The sequence below is a fragment of the Chelonus insularis genome, unplaced genomic scaffold, assembly GCF_013357705.1.
Source record: "Chelonus insularis isolate UGA/USDA-ARS -01 unplaced genomic scaffold, ASM1335770v1 contig_25_pilon, whole genome shotgun sequence".
NCBI lineage: Eukaryota > Metazoa > Arthropoda > Insecta > Hymenoptera > Braconidae > Chelonus > Chelonus insularis.
In genome coordinates, this window is record NW_023276451.1 from 1,898,651 (window position 1) to 1,920,803 (window position 22,153).

The 22,153-nt window shown below is 34.4% G+C and overlaps 1 protein-coding gene across 3 annotated transcripts in view; it reads left to right on the forward strand.

Annotated features, from left to right (window-relative positions):
* The window catches only part of CARPB (Carbonic anhydrase-related protein B), a 212,854-nt gene that overhangs the window by 24,221 nt on the left and 166,480 nt on the right, over positions 1 to 22,153 (forward strand). For all 3 annotated transcript variants that reach the window (XR_004690101.1, XM_035079777.1, XM_035079778.1), the window contains exon 2: positions 12,124 to 12,231. Coding sequence is in view for 2 of the 3 variants with exons in the window: in XM_035079777.1 (XP_034935668.1) it covers positions 12,162 to 12,231 (70 nt within the window). In the remaining variant the exon portion in view is untranslated. The remainder of the gene's footprint in view (positions 1 to 12,123; positions 12,232 to 22,153) is intronic.

Consider the following 22,153-nt stretch of genomic DNA (forward strand, 5'->3'; position numbering starts at 1 on the left):
GAACCATCTGATACTAGTGTTCGGATCACTACCATACAAAAAATAATAGACAAGCAAGAAATACACCTATGTAGCATCGGAAATAGCTAAAATAGTTATCAATTATGTTTTTAGCTCCAAATAATGTCTTATTGAAAGTACATATTTTTTGCTATTTTAATGAGACATTTTTGGATTGAACTTTTTTCTGTCTTCAAGAAATGATGAACGGGCTCTACAGAATAATAGACAAGCAAGAAATACACCTATGTAGCATCGGAAATGGCTAAAATAGTCATCAATTATGTTTTTAGCTCCAAATAATGTCTTATTGAAAGTACATATTTTTTGCTATTTTAATGAGACATTTTTGAATTGAACTTTTTACTGTTTCAAAAAAACGAAAAACGGGCTTCGCAGAATAATAGACAAGCAAGAAATACACCTATGTAGCATCGAAAATAGCTAAAATCGTCATCAATTATGTTTTCAGCTCCAAATAATGTCTTATTGAAAGTAAACCGTTCATTCGCTTATGTACATATCAGGAGTATACCTATATATATCGTAGAAAAATTGTGGCCACGAGAGAGAGGTCCGCGTTAGATGGCATTTAAGTAAGACTGACAAAGAAGATGCTAGAAATCGAACTAAAATGTGCGGAAAAGGGAATTAGGGGCGTGGCCTATTCTGTATCTCGATAAGTACTAAATGAATGAAACTGATTCTGGAATCAAATGAAAGCTAATGACTATAATTGATCGTATATTGAAATTCATCTAGTAATATTAATTAGTTATCGAGATATTTACAATTAAAGATTGCGTTGTGACGTCACGCGCGAACTTTTCAGTATAGAGTAGCGTGTTACTCGGCACTGTAATTGTGAGCCGCGAGAGCGCGCTAGTTGGACGAAGGGAGATAGTTGGGTAAGGGGCGAAAGTGCAGGTGACATGGCGCCGAGTATCTACCGCTACTATCGATTCTGTCTTAAATTAAATCAATAAATTAATGTTATTATTGTAATACCATCTTAAATTCTTACTGCGCACTCAGTGATCTAGAGATACATACAGTATTTTTTAACATTCACTGAAAAACGAACCACATAAACTACGTGATGCTTTTTTCGGCAGACTTACAAAAAATTTTGCGTCATTACGCAGTGAAGCGTGGTCTGAAGAAACATGATATGATGATGTGTGTTCACTCTATCATTACGTGTGCTAGACAGGAAAATTTCCTGTAGGCCATCCGATGATTTACAATGATTTCCGATGATGATGAATTTTTAGGAATAAAAATAATATTGATGATATTGAAGGACTTGTAAAATGTTCCTCATAATCTTCTGTATCCTGTTTCACCTTCGAGATTCCACGGTAAACTTATGTTTGTATTATGTAGAACGTGTGCTGAAAGAATTTACCAGGATGATTGTGGTAATTACGATATGGCTGAACGTGTATTACACGGCAGGTAGATTGTTGATGAAGTGCGTAAAGTTATAGAGAAAGGATATCGCGTTGTAAGAGTATTAGAAATATGGCAATATAAATAGATTCAGTATAATCGTGGAACGGATTTTGCGGTCGTTTTACTGATAATATAATTACTTTTTTGAAAATTAAACGAGAGGCTAGTGGATGGTCAAAATTAGAAATGTGACGCTGATTTCGTTATTTATTTATCAAATGAAAATACTGTAGATCTTGAATTCGGTAATTACCTTAGTGATTCAATCGATGAGGTAAAAGGTTATGATACTGATAGTTATATAAATTCTTTCATTCCGGGTGGTCCAAAATTTTATTTTTATCTTGTCCAGAAACTTAACGGTTTAGTTGTGGAAGCATGTAAAGTGAAAGGCGTTACGTTAAATTATACTAATAGTAATTACATTAATTATAACACAATACGTTCTATAATTAACGATGAATGCCCTGATCCGATGGTCATTCGATTTGATGCTATCTGGTGAACACCATTTAACAAAGTCGTTACACACCGTAAAACTAAAACAACGACAATATAAAATAAAGAACGATGTCTTGTCGATAATTAACCTTTTTTTTTGGTTATCGAGCGAATAAATTATTGCGATTAAAATTACTATTGAATTGTATCTTATAATTTTTGTAGCTAGGCGCTATTTAATAAATTAGTATTTCAAGAACATTTCTTGTAATAATTAAAATACGTGAAGAACACGTTAATAGTAATAAACGTGATAAATAAATACAGAGACTACTTTTATTATTTGACATGAGCACGTGTATATGTCCGTCTCGCTCAAATGGTCCGTCTCTTTCACTCGCGCATCTAAAACAGTACTTGGTGATATACAGTGCATGCGTAGCATGCATAAATATGCAAACGTGTTTGTACAGAACTCATAAGTACTCGAGCAGCTATACATATCCGATAAATTGATCATTAAGTAACAGTCCACCAGTTTACTTTTTAACGTTTACTTTCAATATTGTATCCTTGATTACTTGATAAGTAATTTTATGTTTATATTATGGCAATGATCACTTAATAAAAGAAGTACGAACGATAATATGTAAGAAGAGGTCAATTTCAAACAAAATGGTTGTTATTTGAAATTGTAAAACCACAAAAAATCGAAATTATTACATAAATTTTTTTTTTTCAAGTTAATGCCTGAAAACCAATGTATGTTTTTATTGTTTTCCAATTCCGAAATATTCTTCGTAAATTCTCTATAAATACAAACATTAAAAAAAAAAAAATCACTCAAAAATGTCCATATTTCTATTTTTTAGAGCCAGAGAACAAGGAGACTGTAATGGTTTCCAAGTTCCCAATTAGAATATCACTAGCAGATTCCTTAAATTTCTTCCACGGAATGTGTATAGTCACGTTACATAATAATAGATAGCTAAAAATTATTTTAAATAGTAATTTCATAGCAAATATAAGCTTATTATTATACGCATGACGGTGTGATAGTATTAGGAGAAAAGTGAAAAATCCGTGAACATTAGCTACATAAAATACAAACTCATTCGTACCATCAATTTTCGACCTTGGTTTCGAGAACGGTAAGAAATATAAAAAAAATTTAACATCTTTTTTGTAGAGAATCGAATTCTCTACAGAAAAGTCCGCAAGAGCACCTATATATCGTGGAGAGGTAAAAATGTACAGCACCGGAAAGCGCGCTAAAAATTGAGCATTTTCGGTGCTCCGACAGAATCTGCCGTTGAGCGCCTTTTTAATTAACATTTAAAAGAAAATATTTCCAATATCTTAGAAAATCTGGGAAAACTCTGGAATGTTCATAATCGTTTTCTAAACATTTTTCGATTAAAACTAAAAAAAAAAAACGAATTTTTCGATTTTTTATGGTATCCGATGCGTCCCTTTTTTTTCTAATTTTTTTCGTGAACTTTGCACCCTTACTTTTTTTTGTTTATTGGCACATTTTATAGCCAATTAAGGAGCAGATAAGATTTTTTCCGCTCCATCAAATGGCTATCTCAGTTTGTAAAAAAAAAATTTTTTTGTAATAATGAAATAAATCCAAATGTTGTTTTTGGATGTTTTTACCCTGATTTTAAGGATGAAGTTATCTTTTGATAAGAAGTATCTAAAAATTATCCACAGCGAAGTTTCATATCTTTATGTGAAGAGTACAAAACAATTTTTAAAAAAATTTCTTTCAGCAGTTGTCATAGATAAATTTTATAAACAAATGTGTAATTTCTAATTATTTAAAATTTTTTTGATCCAATTTTTACGTTTTTTCAAACAATTATCAACGGAATGCTGGATTTATTGAAAATTCATTTGTAGTCTGTTAATTTTTGATTGTTCATAAAAAAAATAGTTCCAATAACAATTACGGTTATCAAAAAATCCATTCCTTAATAATGTATGATGCATCCGAAAAAATTACAATATTTTCTTTTAATTGTTTTTGAAACAATTCTTCTTGTTATTAACATTTTTTTTTACTCAATGTATTTTTTTACAGATACTCCATAATTATTGCAAACTAGCTGTCACTTATTTTTATTCTCAAAAATTTTCGATATTAACTCATTAGTAATTATAAAATGTTTTTTTACTTTTCTTTCATTTTTTCGAATTTGTAAATTATTTTTTATAGTTTTTTTTGAAAAATAAATTCTACGTACTCTTCTCATGCGATTTGGTACATTGTATGTCTTTTTCAATAATTTTTACTTAATCTAGAACATTTTTCAGTTTTTTCAATATTTAATTCTACACGTTGCAACAGTCATCACTTACTCTAATGATTTTCGAAGATGGGACATTATTGGATTATTGGTGGAAGGCACTCAGTAATATCAGTCATTCTCTCTCGTGTTGACTGTGCTCGCCAACGAGGTGAACGAGCAACAACTCATGGGCCAATTGCCCCAAGCCAGAGTCATTTCCACCAGAGCCTTCACTTACCCTGGAGTCAACTACGCCGGGCCGCGACTTGTTAAAACTTGGAAAGGGCGGAACGCCAAAACACTCAAGGCCTAGATTTGTGTATTTGTGTGCATGGCCTCGTCAGCAGTGCACCTGGAGATAGTTGGAGACTGCACAACTGACGCATTCGTTGCCGCATATCGACGATTCATCTCACGCCGTGGCATCACTCACACTCTCTACTCAGACTGCGGCAAGAACTTCATTGGAGCTGCTGCTGAGATTAAGCGGTTTTTCACTTAACACACTCAAGAGCATGAGATCATATCCAAAGTGATCATCGACAGTAGCACTCAATGGTCATTTAATCTACCTGCCGCTCCACACATGGGTGGCAAATGGGAATCGGTGGTTAAATCGATCAAATATCACCTTAACAGAGTGATCAAAGATCACACACTCACGTACGAAGTACTCACAACACTACTCACTCAAATTGAAGCACTCCTGAACTTAAGACCACTCGAACCTCTGAGTGATTACCCTGATGATCTTACTGCTCTTACTCCTGGACACTTTCTCACTGGATCAGCATTGACCTTTCTACCAGAACCAACACTCACAGACACTCATCTCACTCGACTCAATCGCTGGCAACTAATCCAGCAACGAATTCAACTGTTCTGGGAGCGTTGGTCACGCTACTACCTTCAGAAACTCCTTACATCAACCAAATGGCTCTACGATCGTGACGACATTCATGTGGTCATGAACTCACTTGTGCTCATCAGTGATGAATGCTTCCTGCCATTAAAATGGTCACTGGCAACTACGACACTCACACTTTACGGTCACACGAGTAACTGCTGCCGCCTGCAGTTCACAAACTCGAAACTCTGACGTCTCGACTTCCTTCCTGCCTGTACAGTGCACGCGTCCGGACGCTTGTTCTCACTCGCACTCAGTTTTTCACGATTATTGTGTTAATTATTGGTTTAATGACTCCACTCAACATCTCAGTGCATCAAGACATTTGCAACACTTATCCAACTACAGCAGATCATCAGCTTGCACTCCAACAGCACTGGGAAACTCATTCAGCTGGTTTCCACGCCAACAAGCGTGCAACAGACACTCGCGTCAGTGTTAGTAAATACACCACAGTTGATTACGAATCAATAATATTTGTATCAGCTGCACTGAAACGCATTCAACATCATTGTGGGTTCTTTACGACCACCACACACTCCAGTTTGTCTACGACTTCATTCAAGTGTGGCCAAAATTCACTGATTCATCACGTGGACCTGCGGCACTCATTACTCGGCGGAAACACTGCTCAGTATTTGTTGACTTAACCGAACATTCTTGTGCTACAGTGACTCTCTAAATACATTGGCTGTGATTGTAATATTGCAGTATTTTTCGCCTAGTGACTAAGTGTAAAAATATAGACGCGAAGAAAAAAAACACGCCTGCGTATTTACTGTTCATCCGGCACTTATCTCCAACATCCTGAGCTTCCTTTAATTAATTTCAATCTTAACGAATTCATTACTTGTTATTAAATTACAAAAAATTCAACAGCTCGAATTTTTACAAACTGAGATAACCATTTTATAGAGCGCATCGGATACTATAAAAAATCGGAAAATTCGTTTTTTTTTTTTTTAGTTTTAATCGAAAAATGTTTAGAAAACGATTATGAACATTCCAGAGTTTTCCCAGATTTTCTAAGATATTGGAAATATTTTCTTTTAAATGTTAATTAAAAAGGTGCTCAACGGCAGATTCTGTCGGAGCACCGAAAATGCTCAATTTTTAGCGCGCTTTTGCGGTGCTGTACATTTTTACCTCTCCACGATATACAGGTGCTCTTGCGGACTTTTCTGTAGAGAATTCGATTCTCTACAAAAAAAATGTTAAATTTTTTTTATATTTCTTACCGTTCTCGCTACGTAAGCGGTGAAAGGTGGACAAACACAATTTGCCAAACTTTGACACTCAATAAACAATAGTAATTATTGTTTCCGAGCAATAAAAATTTGAACGAATACTCTCCTCATCATCCTTTACAAGAATATGTAACCAATAAATTTTTATTCTTATTCTATAATTAATGCACGATAGCATTGGGCTTCAATTTACGGCTATTAGGCTATTAGTTGTTAGAAGCAGAAAAAGGTCACCTCTATTCATATTACACGTGTAGTTACTTTTTTTTGAATACAAGAGAAATTTCTCGTTGGAAAAACTCCAATGTATCGATTTAATTCTGTTTTCGATTGTTTATAACAAGTTCAATTGGTGTAAACAAATAACGTATGTTTTCTTGTGTTTTATATGGTCTGTTACTTTATTTTGGTACTAGAAAAAATTATGCGTTGAAAGAGTTTGAATGTATTTTATGGATCCCGTTTTTTATTGTTCATAACAAATTTTATTGTCTAAAGAATTCACATAAACAAAAAATAGCCATTTTATGTTCCCCACAATGTCCTCCACACATTCGTGAAATTTCGTCAAAAAAAATCTCGTTATTAACAAAAACAATTTGTTTCTAACAATGTTACAGTTTACGTAACCTTTTCAGTGAAAAAATAAATTTTTTTGTTGGAAAAACTCAAATACATTGCATGGATCCTATTTTTCATCGTTTATGACAAATCAATTGTTACGAACAAAAAGAGTAGGTTTCAATACATTTTACATGGTTTGTCACTTTATTTAAATAAAAGGAAAAATTACACGTTGGAAGAACTTGAATATGTCAAAGAGATGTCGTTTTCTATTGTTTATAATAATTACGATTGTTATAAACAAAAGGAGTATGTGTTTTTACACATATAACATTTTTTCAGCAAAAGAAAAAATTACGCATTTGAAAATCTTTGATATCTCGCATAGATATTTTCTTACATTGTTAATAAAAATTTCAATTGATATAAACAATTAACATGAAAAAAAATTACTTACAATATTCCTGACGATAAGTCGTTTCGGCGATAAGCGCTTTCTATTTAACTCTTATAATGGATGCTTGGTTTAGTGCATTTAACCATTATACAGTCTCGATTTAAAGACAAATATTACAACGCATCTTTTACAATTTAAAAATGCAATATTTACAGCTGAAACCTAGTCCGATCACGCACTTAGAAAATGATACTACAACATTAACCTTATCTGAATGATGGATATAAAAGCCCAACTTAGATGCCACTCTACAGGCATGATAAGTTACGTTTATCATGCCTGTATTATATAAGCCTCTAGTATATAAAACATACTGTTTTTTTAAGTACTTATTCGTTAATCATAAACATGACCAACATTCCATTAAACTCTTCTTATTTTCTTTTCAATTATAATCAATTAACCGTTAATATGAGGAAGAGATCCGGATATCCCGAGACCGTAAGAGTAATCTCTATCCACGCTTCTCTACCTGATAAGAAAGTATCTTTGTAGATGTATCTATTCATACTTCTAATCACTTGAATAGCGTTATATCTGTCTATGCACTACCCTTATAGACTCGGTGTAACATCGGTGGTTTTCATTTAACTACGTCAGCTATCAGGAAAGATCTTCAAGACTACGTACATCATTCATACTAGCATTCTCTTATTTTTTTCTGTTACTATTGTTTAATATGGTCTAAAAAATTATATTTTCTTTCAAATAAGTACTCAGTTATTAGAAGACTTTTTTGATATTTTCTTTTGCCAAACTTAGTCTCATCAATCTTCACGACTGGTCCAACTCCTCCAATTTTTTGATCTTGACGTTGTACATAGCGATAACAAGCCTAATTAATAAAATAAATTGCGATAGATGAATGAATAATATCAGTTAGTAGGTAGGAAAAGTAGATGAGGTGAAGGGGGATGGAGTGAAAAATTTTTCAAAAATGAATGAATAAAGTATATTTCACCTTTTGACAAAATGAAGCATAATCTATGGACGTTTGCTTATTTATATCTAACGCTGCCGTCATGACACGTGTATAAGGTGAAGGGAACCACAAAAAATATCTGAAAAATTTGCAAAATTTCTCAATATCATGTACATTTTCAAACCATGTATCATTTATTGAAGGTATACGAAAAGTTCACCTTTTTCGTGTCGATCTTCTTCCAGCAATATATTTGTACGTGTTTGCTGAACAATTCAAAATAACTGTTACACAATTCATGTTCATGGTAGTACCACATTTACGACAAATAAATTTTTCACAATATAATCGTTTATCAAATAAAAAAATTTAACAATAATTCGTGATTATTATGGAGCATCTGAAATTTATCGATTTTCAATTTGGCTATGGTCACAGAGCTGATTGATCGGATCTAATTGAATTCATAGTTACCTATAATAACTATGTTTAAAATATTTGTTCATATTCAAAAAAAAAATATTAGAAGCAAAAATTGTACACAGTTAAATACAATTCATGGAATTAGAGGGTCAAAGAATCATCGCAAAATATAGAAAAATAAGAGAAATATATTTCCTTTATATGTATCTATCGCTCAAAGTCAATAATAAATTCACTTCTTATCTAAAAAATTATTGAACAATAAGACAAGTTTTTATGTCGAAGGATATCACATTAATTACGTAAATATTGGAACAAAACATATATATATGTATTGTAAAATATTTGTATGTCACCATCTAATGACTAACGACAGTTTTATAAGTTGTTGACGTTGCTTGACGAGTAGAATGTTTATAGCAACGAGGAAAGAGTTTGTTTGTCTCTAGTTTTCGACTGAGACTTGAGTTGACCGGACGTCTGCTTTCTAATTAATTAATTAGCTGTCAGTCTTGAATAAACTTTTTCATTATTGATTAATATTCTGAAGTTATTATTTGGACTTATGATACAATATATATATATACATATATGCCAAAAAAGTAGGTATCATAAACTTTAAATTGTACGCTGTCCAATGCAGCCTGTGGCCGTATCGTTTAAGAAAGAAAAACCACCCTGCAAGTACAGCGTACCAAGTTACAAAAATTTAGTTAAGTGAGGTTAAGCATGGGAAAAACCTAGTGGCCTCCGTTGCGAAGGCGACTATGTCGCCAACGGAAGTCAGAGCGTTAGATTGAGGGGTTGATACGGAGGCCTAAAGGTGTCGTGGGCATATTTATATATATATATATATATATGGTGACGTTATTTTTCGATAACGTCCCATTGTCAGCTCTAGAATTGTTTTATTAAATATTTAAGGCTAATAATAGCCAAGTTAGAGTGTTCTAGTAATGATTTAAAAAGTAAAACTATTTATCTGAAGCTCATTCGAGCAATTACCTTGACTTTTATAGTCCAATTATGCATACTTTCAAGTGTTTTATTTAACATAATATTTTTTCCTACGCCAAAGTATTCAATTAATTCATTGTTTTATTAATTTCACTTAAAGTCATGAGCCATTGTAATTATGGAAATTTATTTCTGCGTATTTTAGACAAAATTATAATCTTTATTCGTATTTTATGGCGTAGGATAGTTATTTATAAGTTCTTATTCATATGTGTTGATTTATTAATTTATTAATTATCAGTAATGTAAACCAAGGCTGAGGGATTTATTTAGTAATTAAATTTAGTGGATAAAATCTCAATAACCCAAGTAAAGCAGAGTTGAGATAAACAAGTAAATCTGTCAACCAGCTGGACTGTTAGGAGGAGAGTTGGGAGGCTGTAGTGGAGCAGAGGACCAAAAGCAACGTGTCACCCTGCAGTTTTCTCATGCTGGGAGACGTCCTAGCCCTAAGGGTTGTAGTCACGAGGCTGTTGCCAGTAAAATAGGACTCCAAGAAGAAGATGAAAGTATGGAAGAGGTCGTTTTTGAGTTTACATATTAAGTTTTGGAATTGGGATTAAGTTGGTATACATCAGTTTTAAGTGACCCCTCCATATGAAAATCTAGGAGAAGTCACGTGAAGATAACCACCAATAGAAAATGTGATTCGACAAATGGAAGACGTTTTGGAGTAGAGGGAGAAGAGAAGAAAGAAATTGAAGAACGAGATTTTGAAAATTTTTTTGGGAGTCGATTGCGGACTGAGCTCTTAGTTAGTCGATGGCACGCTGTACCCATGGTGGGTCCATTGTTACCATCTGGTTGGGAAAGAAGAGCATACAAGACTCCAGCATAATGAAGATCAGAAAGGATCTTCAATTCAAATAGAAGGACGTCCAAGATAACCAGGACCGAGTTTGATAAAAGCTACAGTATCGAAAGCTCTCTGGAGAATTTGTGAGTTATTGAGAATGGATTTGTAATGGGTTAGGAGGTAAATTTGTAGTTAGTTAAAATTATTTTTGTTGAATAAAAGAAAATCCGTGAGGCTTGGTTTGCTCTCGTACTCGTTAGTTCAAGCTTAATTCAAGATTTTGATAAAGAAGATATGATTTAGTTCAGTTGATTCGATTTAAAGATTTGGTTCTTGTGGAACAGTAAAATATTGCGTTTGTGAGTTTAGAATTTCAAGTTGCGATTTATTGGGAAACATTTTGTTGAGAAATATTCTTTAGTTAGTAAGTAAGGTTTATTTGAGCTCCAGGATTGTAACAAGTCAGAGTTTTAGTTGATTAATTTTGAAGATTGTGGTAGCGTAACTGATTATTTGATATAGAAATTTGTGATGATATTTTGAGTTCTAGTAACTGTTAAGAAAACCTAATTGAGAATTATTATTATAATAAATATAGGTTAAAAGAATATGTTGAACTTGTTAGTTTATTTCTGGTAGTTTGGGGACCTTCAACCTAGTCCGTTAGTGAGTTTATTTCATTTGGTCTCTTATTTCGATTATTTTTGTTTAATTTTATTTTGTTGGCCGGACACGAGCCCTCTCCACAACTCACACAACTAAGGGCCAGGACATGCCCTGTTCAGGAGGATTCTGATTTTTGTAGAACCATCTTAGTTAAGTTAGATATAAGTTTGAGATTGAGTTATAAGTATTGAGATTTTGATGTAAGTTTGAGAGTTAGTTTTAAGTATTGAGATTTTAAGATATTGTGTGGATTTTGAGTTAGTTAGTAAGTTGAGATATTGAGTTTAGATTTGAGTTTGAATTAGTTGTAAGTTATACCAATTCAGTTGTTCTGGTGACTAAAAATAACTTGGCACCCTAGGTAAAGTAGTATTAGTCTCCCAGGGATGGTTCTAATCAGGATTTCCACCTGAAGGAAGGTGCGTTATAGAGTATACCCTTTTATGGGGGTAGAAAAATAACGTTACAACATATACATATATACATCAAGTATAGGTGTATTAAGTATTTTTTAAATTTCCTGAATACTTAAGATTGATAATTTTGAATGCCCACAAACACCCTTACCCTATTTACCCTATTTCCATCCTCACCTCATTTTCTCTTATCATATGCATATTTCCAAAGATTCTTTGTTATTCAGACTCATTTGACAAAAACGAACACTAATAATAACTATGTATTGTTTTTGTATTTTTCAACTTTGTATTTTTTTTTACAGGCGCGGGGGGGCGGGGCAATGAATGGGCTTTGTTACTCCGTATACCCCACTTTTATACTACCCCCATTCCCAAGAAAATTGGGGGTAAGGGATATTTTCTGGACAATTACCTTTTTTTTGTAGCCTGTTTCTGATTGACGTTTACACTTTATATATTGTAATCAAGCATGAAGTATCGTTGATATAGAAAACTGAAAATATAAATTTTTTTAGATTACAGGTGACGGAAGATATGTATAGTTAAATTCTCCATGACTATGTCACCACACTGTCCATTCCACGTTATAATCTGGGGAGTTTTTTTATGTATCTTAACAAAAGGTATGTCAAATTAAATACATTGTAATATCAACTTTATCAATTAAGATTAATAAATCAACTTACCCTTTCAATGTTGCAATAAAAACTGTCGAGTTTTATTCGTTTTGTCAATATGTACAATATTTCAAGGTAGAATAATAATTTACATGGAAAAAAGTATCTAGGCACTATGAAATGAGTTTTCAACACAAAACTTAAAGAAGAGCATTCGTGCCAAATGTCATTGTTTGGAAATTATTTTTACTATTGTTCATTAACAATTAAAATTTGGCAAAATGCATTTTTTGACCTTTCACTGCTTACGCAGCGAGAACCGTTCGTTCTTTCGAAGAAAATGCAGATACCTTTTTTGTAGAGAATCGAATTGTCCACAAAAAAGTCCACAAGGGCATATACTTACCTGTTACAGGTGAAAAGGTGCAACACTCTTAACGCGCGCAATAAAACCGATCATTTTAAGCGTTCCGGCGAAATGTGCCGTTGAGCGCTTTTTTAATTAATTGATTCGAGAAAATTATTTATTATCTATTTAGAACTTTGAAAAAATTATGAAAGGTTCGAGATCGTTTTCTGAATGGTAACAAACAAACTAAAGCAATTTATTCTGACTTTGAGTTGGCTGCCTGGGAAGTCCAGACTTTGTAGACTGTATTTTTTAGGATATTTGGATGCTAGTACAGTCGGGACTTCTGAACGGTGTAAATGAATCAGCTGACACTATTTAACAGTTTACGATTTATTAAACAATAAAGTGATAGTAACAGAAAAATAACGACAAGAGAGTCTTTGAATTGTCTGTACAATATTGAGCTTGGCCCCCGGGGTTGCATAGATGTCTCTGCTCTTAAGATATGTCGCGCAAAAACGGGGGCAGATTAGACTATAATCCGTCGTACCCCACTTTCGTACTGCCCTATATAGCAGTCTGAATGGGGGTACGTCGAACACGCCGAGCGCGAGACGCGTTAGCGACCGCCGACCAAAGCGGAGAAAGTTGGTACTACGGGAGGCCAAATTCCAAGCCCTGTGCCTGGGGCTGCGAAGTCAAAATATGACATGTAGGCCCAGGTACAACTGGCCAATTGAGGTCGGACTCGTAGTGGTATGTCGTAAGGCCTCGGGCTTGTTACGTGTATCCCTGTGCCTGTTCTAGGTGCAGGTATATGCGTCCTGGAAAATGCCATCGCTAAGATAGTAGTGTATTATAATTTCCCAGAGTTATGCCTAAAGGGGCGAGGTACTCATTACCGTCCTTCGGACGGGGGGAAGCATGTCTTTGTACAATATTGAGGTCACTGAAATTTCACATAGAGTTCATTGATGAGTTAACTGATGAGTAGAAGATCACAGGAAAGTTGTATGTTTTCCTGTACTGATCTCTGCATTAGGAGTCGTCTGATTTTCAATGTGTTGGCGTGAGTCACACAGACACAAGCGAGTTGTTCTGATGGATCTTGTGTGTGTGACTGTCCATGAGACCGTGAGGCGTCTATGCTACCATCGTTCGCGCCTTTTGCAACGAAGATGCTTATTCGAACCGACTTGAGCTTACTGGATAAATCTGCTGAGAGTCAGACTGCCTGATGAGTTCATAATCATTACTATAGGTAATTAAGTGGTGAGTTATTTCATCTCTGAGGAATATTCTGGAGAGTTTTCTGGTTTTTCACTAGCGAGTTTGACTGCGTGAGTTCTCTGCTTGTACACACGTACCGAGTTGACTGTGACAATGAGTTATCTGTCGGTTGGAATCGTTCGATGATGCCCAAGAGTCGTCCGAGTACGAACTCCGTACGGATACTCGCAGTGACTGGTAAATACCGACTAAAATATACCGTCATTCTCGAAAAGTCTGCGTTCTAGAAGCTTCTGGGTCCTTCAGAAGGGATATCAACGCTTAGGAATGATTAAGAGTAGTCTAATTGGCGTAGATGAGTTGGCAGGAGAGACCTTGAGTTGTCTACTTAGTTGATGGAAAGAAAAATGTCAGGCTGTCCATAGAATACCCTTGACCAAGTCAGAACAGGATTGATGTACAAAATTTAGAATTATTTTATTTTTTTAGTTAATAGTAAATATTTTTCATTCACTGCATACAAACTGCATGTGCAAAAACGTTTGAATTCCATACATATCGTGCTAAACTACACTGCAAAACATAAAGGTCTGAGCAAACTGTGCCATCAGAATAACTATTTAGTGGATAAAAAACCGTAGAAATTTTAGGGGTTATCTGTAAACTGAGTATAGACACAGAATTTGATGACGCCAGTTTAGTGCTACCACCACAACAACTTCATTCATTAAGCTGCGTTCGCATCTTAAAAGAATTTCCCTAGGGCTTATAATATCACGTTCCACCCCAAGCAAGGGACTGCAGAATGAAAAACCATCAATCTCTTGTCGAGCGAATGAAAATAAAAATGTCAAAACAAACTGATTACATCATAACACGAATTGATGAAATTAATTCTTCTCAGAGTTGAAATGCAGGAATTGAGGTCAGGAACTGAGAAATTAAAGGGAAAGATCAAAAATCTACGAAACGATAAAAGATAAAACAACCTCATTTTGTATGGAGTAAAAGAAGCTAAAGAATCGACCGACAATCTCGTCGGAATCATTCTAGAGAAATTCTAAGACGATTTAAATATTATCATACGTGACAGAAACAAAAATACGACCTACAGAATTGGCAATTACAACATAGAGAATGGGAAGGACAGGCCAATCCTCCTGGCATTTGTAAACTTTTGGAAGAAAAACTTAATAACGGCAAATATGGCAATAAAAAAAAACTGAAAAATGTGTATGTGTCTGCAGACTACCCGAAAAAAATTCTCGATACGAGAAAGAAACTACAGAGGAAACCAGGAAATAAGAAACGTAAAAGGGAACCGTCAACCTTGCCCAAGGCAAAAGAACACTCCCGCAAACAATAAGTGTCAACCAAAACACATCGTCTAAATGCTTTCGACTTAATAAGGCATAAAAGCAACTCTTTGCCTTCGGCCAACTGATCAAAACTCATAGGCAATTGCCATCGGCCACTGAAACGAAACACTGAATGAACAAGAACTTGCATCAACAGAACGATTCCTTGAATTAACTAATTTTCTAAAAAAAATCAACTGAGAAATTTTTGCAGAAACGAGAAAAATGGGATGTTGGATAAAAGAAAATAACGAAATTGTCAATAATGAACTCATTTTTAAAAAGGCGGCGAACCATAGATGGACATGGCTATCGCCTAACCAAAAAACTGACAACAAAGTTTATTTCATAGTGATAAGCCACCACAAACTTATAACTAATATCACAGTACTAAGCAAATTCAATTTCTTTTCCGATCATAGATTAGTGAGAGCAACACTACGCTTAAGTCATCCAATGAAGAGTAGAAAAATCTACACAACACCGCCTAAAATCCCCAAGACAAGAGCAGAAATCAAAAATTACATCGAAAATCTACGTGCGCACACATAATATATAGGAACAGAGTGTATTGACACCCAAACATATTACAATATCCTGGGAAGAGGTATAACAGAGAGCTTGAAATACAAAAACACTACAGGCCTCATCAACGTAATATTCTCTCTGAAGAGACAGTCTAACTCATGTAAAGGCCCACAGAGCTACTACCCACAAAGAATAAAACTAAAGAGACGAAAGTAGAATTTCGCAGAATATACAAAGAGGCTAATAGATCAATTAGTAAGGACTACAGTAACAACAGATATGAGATTATTTCAAGAAACATTGAGAATTTTGGAAGTAGCCTACAAAGAATTAACGATACGAAATCGTGGATTCAGAAACTTGAGCGCAGCTAAGAAGAAACAAAATCTGGAAGAGATGTAATAAGCCATGCACCAAGCTTCTACGAAAATCTGTACAGGAAACAAAATAACACTGAAATGGATACGCAAGCAACTCATATAGACACGAGTGACGGCATCAAACCAATTGAAGACATCGAAGTTTACGAACATGTAAAAAAGTGAAAGGCTGAAAAGAGTTCCGGACCAGATGGAATATGCAATAAAGCCCGTGAAATAGGAGCACTAATCTGATTCCACTATTTAACCCAACTATTCAAAATGATACTAGGCCATCGACTAGCATCTTGTTTAATTTTCAAAAAAATATTTATGTCATCAGTGAAAAGACTGCAAATACCCGTTTCACGATTATACTGAATCATCTTATATTGCTATATTTCTAATACTTCTAAAACGCGATACCCTTTTTCGAAAGCTTGAGGCACTTCATGAACATCTCACGTACCGTGTAGTACACGTTCAGCTATATTTTTATGACATCAATCACCCTGATAAATTGTTTGAGCACACGTTCTACATAATACAAACACAAGTTTACGGTAAAATCTCGATGGTAAGACAGGATAAAGGAGGTTATGAGGTAGCAAGACGTAACATTTCACGAGACCTTTAATGTCATCAAAATTATTTTTATTTTTAAGAATTTCATCACACTCAACACCAACGTAAATCGTCGGATAGCCTACAGGAAATTTTCCTGTCTTTTACACTTAAGGAGAGAGTGAACACACATTGACATATTTTTTTTTCTGACCCCGCTACATCGCGTAATGACACAAATTTGCTGTGCGGCCGCCAAAAAAAGTATCGCGTGGTTTAAGTGGCTCGTTTTTCAGTAACGGATGAATATTAATTGATATTCCCACATTTGAAATAGCACGTGTTAGCTCTAAATGTTAATCAAGAGTTTCACCAGAGCGCAGATTTTGATCTCTGTTTACACGAAAACATATAAGACAACTATGCCGATAACAGCCATGAAATTAAAATACGACTTTTTCTTCAGTTTCTGGGTTATGAAAATAGCTGTCTACTAATGTACCACAGGGTAATCGGACTTCTTTACGACAGGCCGCATGATCTATAATATGGCCGTGTTTTTGTTCTGGAAAAATTACACTACATGGCTGTAAAATACCTGTTGTATTGGGACTTAAGATTTTTTTCTAAAAATTTTTAAACATGTTGAAGTTATTGAACAACACTCGGTAAAAGGACGTACGTCACCACATGCAACTATCATATCTCTAAAAGTAATGCAGGCCCGTCTTAAAACTGTAGCGTTAGCTCGACAGTAATGGACAAACTCGCTCTGAAAATTGAAAATGGAATTTGCTAGTTTCTTTTCCTCATACCACGCTACAAATTCAGATCGTTCTCTTACATGCATTGTATCAAGGGACTAATATTTCATGTCCGGAAGTGGGCCCTCATAACCAGTGTTTTCGGGAATGTTGAATGAATGTGGAAAAGAACCTTCAGTAACCTGATGGTCAATACTGAATGCTTTAACTAAAGTTCGTAAAGGCATTTGTAAATAATTTAAACTATCTCAAAAAGTTATGTCATTCATTGTCATTATAATTATCTTATCATATCATTTTCTTAAAATAGTTATAAGACTTAAAGGCTAAATCTGTAAGGCTACCTATCAGGTTTTTGTGAAATATATATTCACTTTTACCACAATAAGTACAGTGCACTGATAAAGTATTATTTTTTGCACAATATACACAGACCTTTTGAACAACACAAAGATGAGGAACATGCAATTTCGTTGTGTTATTACCTTTAACATATTAATGTTGCTGTGTATCGAAATCATAGAATGAAAATATAGCCTTTGAAGGCCCTGCTGTCTTGAGAACACTCATATAGCATTGACCGCTTACAGGCCGGCTAAGATTACAAATACGACAAAAAGTTTCATTACAAATATGGTCTGCTGTTCAGTATCAGTATCATTTCTATCGATTACTTCAATGCAATGTTCTATTGAACCACTTGACGACGAATTATACCTCCAGTGTGAACCATCCGGAGGAATATCATCATCTGTTTCTTTATTAATATAAAGTCTACAAGAGAGACTGAAATCACAGCTATACTGTGAGTATGTGCAAGGAAACTGTTGAATTACTATCACAAGCAGACTGCCTAGGGTCGTGATACTCTGTAATAGCCTTATCACCGTAATCGACGTTGAACCAGTGACCTTTTTCGAGATTCAAAGGTATATACTCTGGTTTGAAAAGAGATGGAAATGATCCGCGCGTTTAGAACCAGTTGTACGTAACATTTTCATAAGTGATACCAGTTCTCGATGATGATGGCTGCTGGTCATTGTCGTTATTAATGACACCTGCTGATGTAGATGTCCTTAGATTTTCGATCTCACCTATGCTGCTAGTGATATTTTCTTCGTCTGTGGGCTTAGGTTTGTCGATGCTATTATGTGTTCTATTTTCTTCACCATCGTCATCAGAATTAGCAGCCAGCAGATTATTTTTAGCACTAACAATACCCAAGATACACTGAATGACCTTTTATGTCTGAATACAAGAATTGAATGTTTTTAGAAATCACTAAATGTCAATTGTAATTACTGAATTTTAATTGAATGTGAAGAATATGATTGTACACGGGGCATTAGCCTATCACGTTACGTAGATGTTTTACAAAAAATTGTATCTGCTTACATTAATACAAAACATAGTACTACAAAATTTAAGCCTACTGAAATTAACAATAAAAATGAGACAATAGTTTTTCGGAACATGCAGAGTCGTTATGAAAACAATAGATGGCGTAAAAAAGTGTCAAAAATATGTAAATATGACATTAGTAATCGAGTTCGTATCAGTAAAGAAAAGGCAGCATTCACGAAAGGTTATGCAGGTGGCTGGAGTGAAAAATTTTTAAAATCGTTCGGATATCAATATTTCGCCAGCCTCCTATTTACATCCATCAAATTCATAATCATCAAGATATTGATGGTGTTTTTTATGCAGAAGAGCTATCAAAAGTTGGTTGGAAATTAAAACCAAGAAAATCAGAATAGCTTAACAAAAAGTCGAGTTTCATATAATACTGCCTAGTAATAGTAGTATGCTTTATTTTCCTGACAACACGTTAACACATTTTATCACACAGTTGTCACAACCTCTCAGATTACTTGGTGAGTGGGGTGTGACTTTAGAAGAAATAAGTATCCCTATGAATTTTTTTAATGTACGTGTAGAATACATAGGTGTTTCGTTTACACTCATACATGACTCTGATATCCTAGCTTTTGACAAAGAAAATGTTGTTTTACAAAATTTTAAAAATATTATGACGTGTCAGTGCCTGCAGGCGTGTATCAAATGCTTAAGCATTTACTCGATAAACTAAACGCCTTAAATACCACGAAGAACCACATAAAATGGTCTGCGAATTATGGTGGTAATGTTGAAACCGCCCTAATTTGCGATAAAAATCTGATGGCGCTCGCCTAGTTCAACTATCGCCGCATCTCCAACATATTCTTGGATTTCTAGTCAAAGATAAGCTTGAGTTATTTCGTCTTCTACGTAGTACGCGGCCAACTAATATATTCGAATCATTGCCATGTAGTTGATTTGTTTACACAGATATTTAGGAGAATTATGTAACCGGAGATGTACAGACGCCTCTATTACGCATAGTACCGCTGCATAAATAATTACTTCTATGGGACTAAAAAAATAGAATCAATTCCGTCGAAACGCTACATACCACTTTTAAAACTAGATATTCCTACAATCGAAATGGATACAGGAGACGAGTTTGGTAAGCCTATATTATTTGAGCACAGTTCTTTAACTGTGACGTTACATTTCAAGAGATTCCTAAGATAAACATGTTTTAAGAAATTAAATATGACACTCCCAGACTGGCTTCGGGCGAGGTGGTTACAGCGTAATCAGTAAAATCTATATTGCAACTCCCCACTAGAGATGTCATAGTATCAGTAGCTTTTTGAGAGGTTTATTCAAAAGTGTTCTTCCCTTTTAAAAAAGCGGAGTAAATGTTATTAGTTAATAAGCCTCAAAATCAGGCGTAATCATAGTACACGATGTCCTTAATAATAGAGTATCATTCGAAGAATCAGCTCGCGCGCATGTACGTGAGTCTGGAAGAAATTGAAAACAAAAAGCAAAGGAAAAAATTGATAGCTTAATGCGAGGTTCAAGCTATATTTCACATGATTCATTGCCAAATAAACAGTTGTTTCTTGACAGCCGTTCAGAGAACATTGTCTCTTGAAAACGCCGTTGTTCGCAAAACGTTAAAAAAGCAAAAGAACAAACATCTAAAGGAAAGAAGAAACGTAATGGCTGCAAAATTAAAAGAAAATCAAAGGCAAAAAAAAACAAGAAAAGTACGACGCGTTGCAGATATATTTAAACAATAATGGCTTTTCTCCATGTTCATTCTTGTAAGTGTGCAAAAACAGAGCTGGAATTATTTTCTGTACCACCTGCACAGACAACAATTGAAAAGTCTCAACTGGCCTTTTACAGGTCTATTTCCTCATTAACAGATGATTCTCCGATTGAATTCGTTGTTCAAGGGCACGGCGACAAATACATAGACCTTGCGCATACAATGTTAAATTTAAAAGTCAAAATTACAGCACATGACGCATCTGTAGATGAAAGTGACCCCAAAAATGTTGAAGATACTGATGTTGGGCCTATAAATAATTTTTTGCATTCTATGTCTAACCTAGTTGACGTTTAGTTTAACCAAAAATATGTATCATCACCTTATAATTTGTATGCTTATAGAGCTTATATTGAAACACTTCTGAATTATGGCTGTGATGCAAAAAATTCTCATCTAAGTACAGTCGGCTTGGTCCTAAGACGCACCTGCAAGAATGGATAGTTTAGTGTAAAAATATCGCCTAACACTTTGCTGTCTCATGCCCGAGTTTTAGCAAAAACCACAGCTAAATATCCGTCAACACGCGTAGTGGTTAAAGCTGTTTCTATACATGGGGGTGTTCATGGTCAAACCATTGATAACGTTATTCTTGGACAATTGTCACGTCGTATAATAATTGGTTTTGTTGATAATAAAGCTTTCAACAGTAACAAAAAATTGAACCCATTTAATTTTCATCATTACAAAATTAATGATTTATTGTTGTATGTTGATGGCCGTCAAATTCCATCAAAATCTCTACAACCAGATTTTACTGAAAACTCTTTGTATGTCGACTGCTGTCGAAAACATACTTGAAATTGATTCATCACGCCAAATTATTGTGGATTTTTCTAGTTAAGTACATTTTGTAGCTAAGTGAAGAGCTCAGTATTGAACTAAACGCTGTTGCTGTGACACGTGTCAGAAATAAACAGTTCTTGTTTAAAATAAAGTTTGTGGTCGATATTCAAGGATTTTTTAATAATGGTGCTGATTTTTCACCTCAAGAAATTGCTTTAATTGCTTTAGAGGCAAACGTTATTATCTACTGGAAAATTTCTCCAAAATTTTCATATTTATTTTTATTAGCAGCGAAACAGCACACGAATAATTTGATGACAGCTCATCATGGCATTCCCTAGTACGACATCAATTAATTTTCTTTTTTATGTTTTCATCGAGTTTACAAAATGTTGCTTCTTTCATCAGTTGATCATTCCTCACATGTCCAGATTCTTACAATAGTGTGTAGTAATTAATGTTTATTCATAAGCTTTCAACTTTTATTAATAACCACCCTGAACCACATTCTTCAAAGGCCTCAATTTTTTCCAATACTTCTGGTATAATTTCATCTGAAAAAATATCGGTAACGTCTGTTGATAACGATACTTTCTTGTTCTTTGTATTAGAATGCTTTTTATCATGCACTATCGAATCCAGTTTAACATTTTTAAACGTACAATTCAAGACGAAATTCACAAGCAAATTAATTTTTAATAATTGATAAGATTTTACTTTTTCGCTAATAATTTTTTACAATTTAAAAAAAAAATTGTCTAGATTTGAATAGCTAAAGTTCAATATTGCATGAGAACTTATGCGTTTTTCGGAAGCAGTTATCA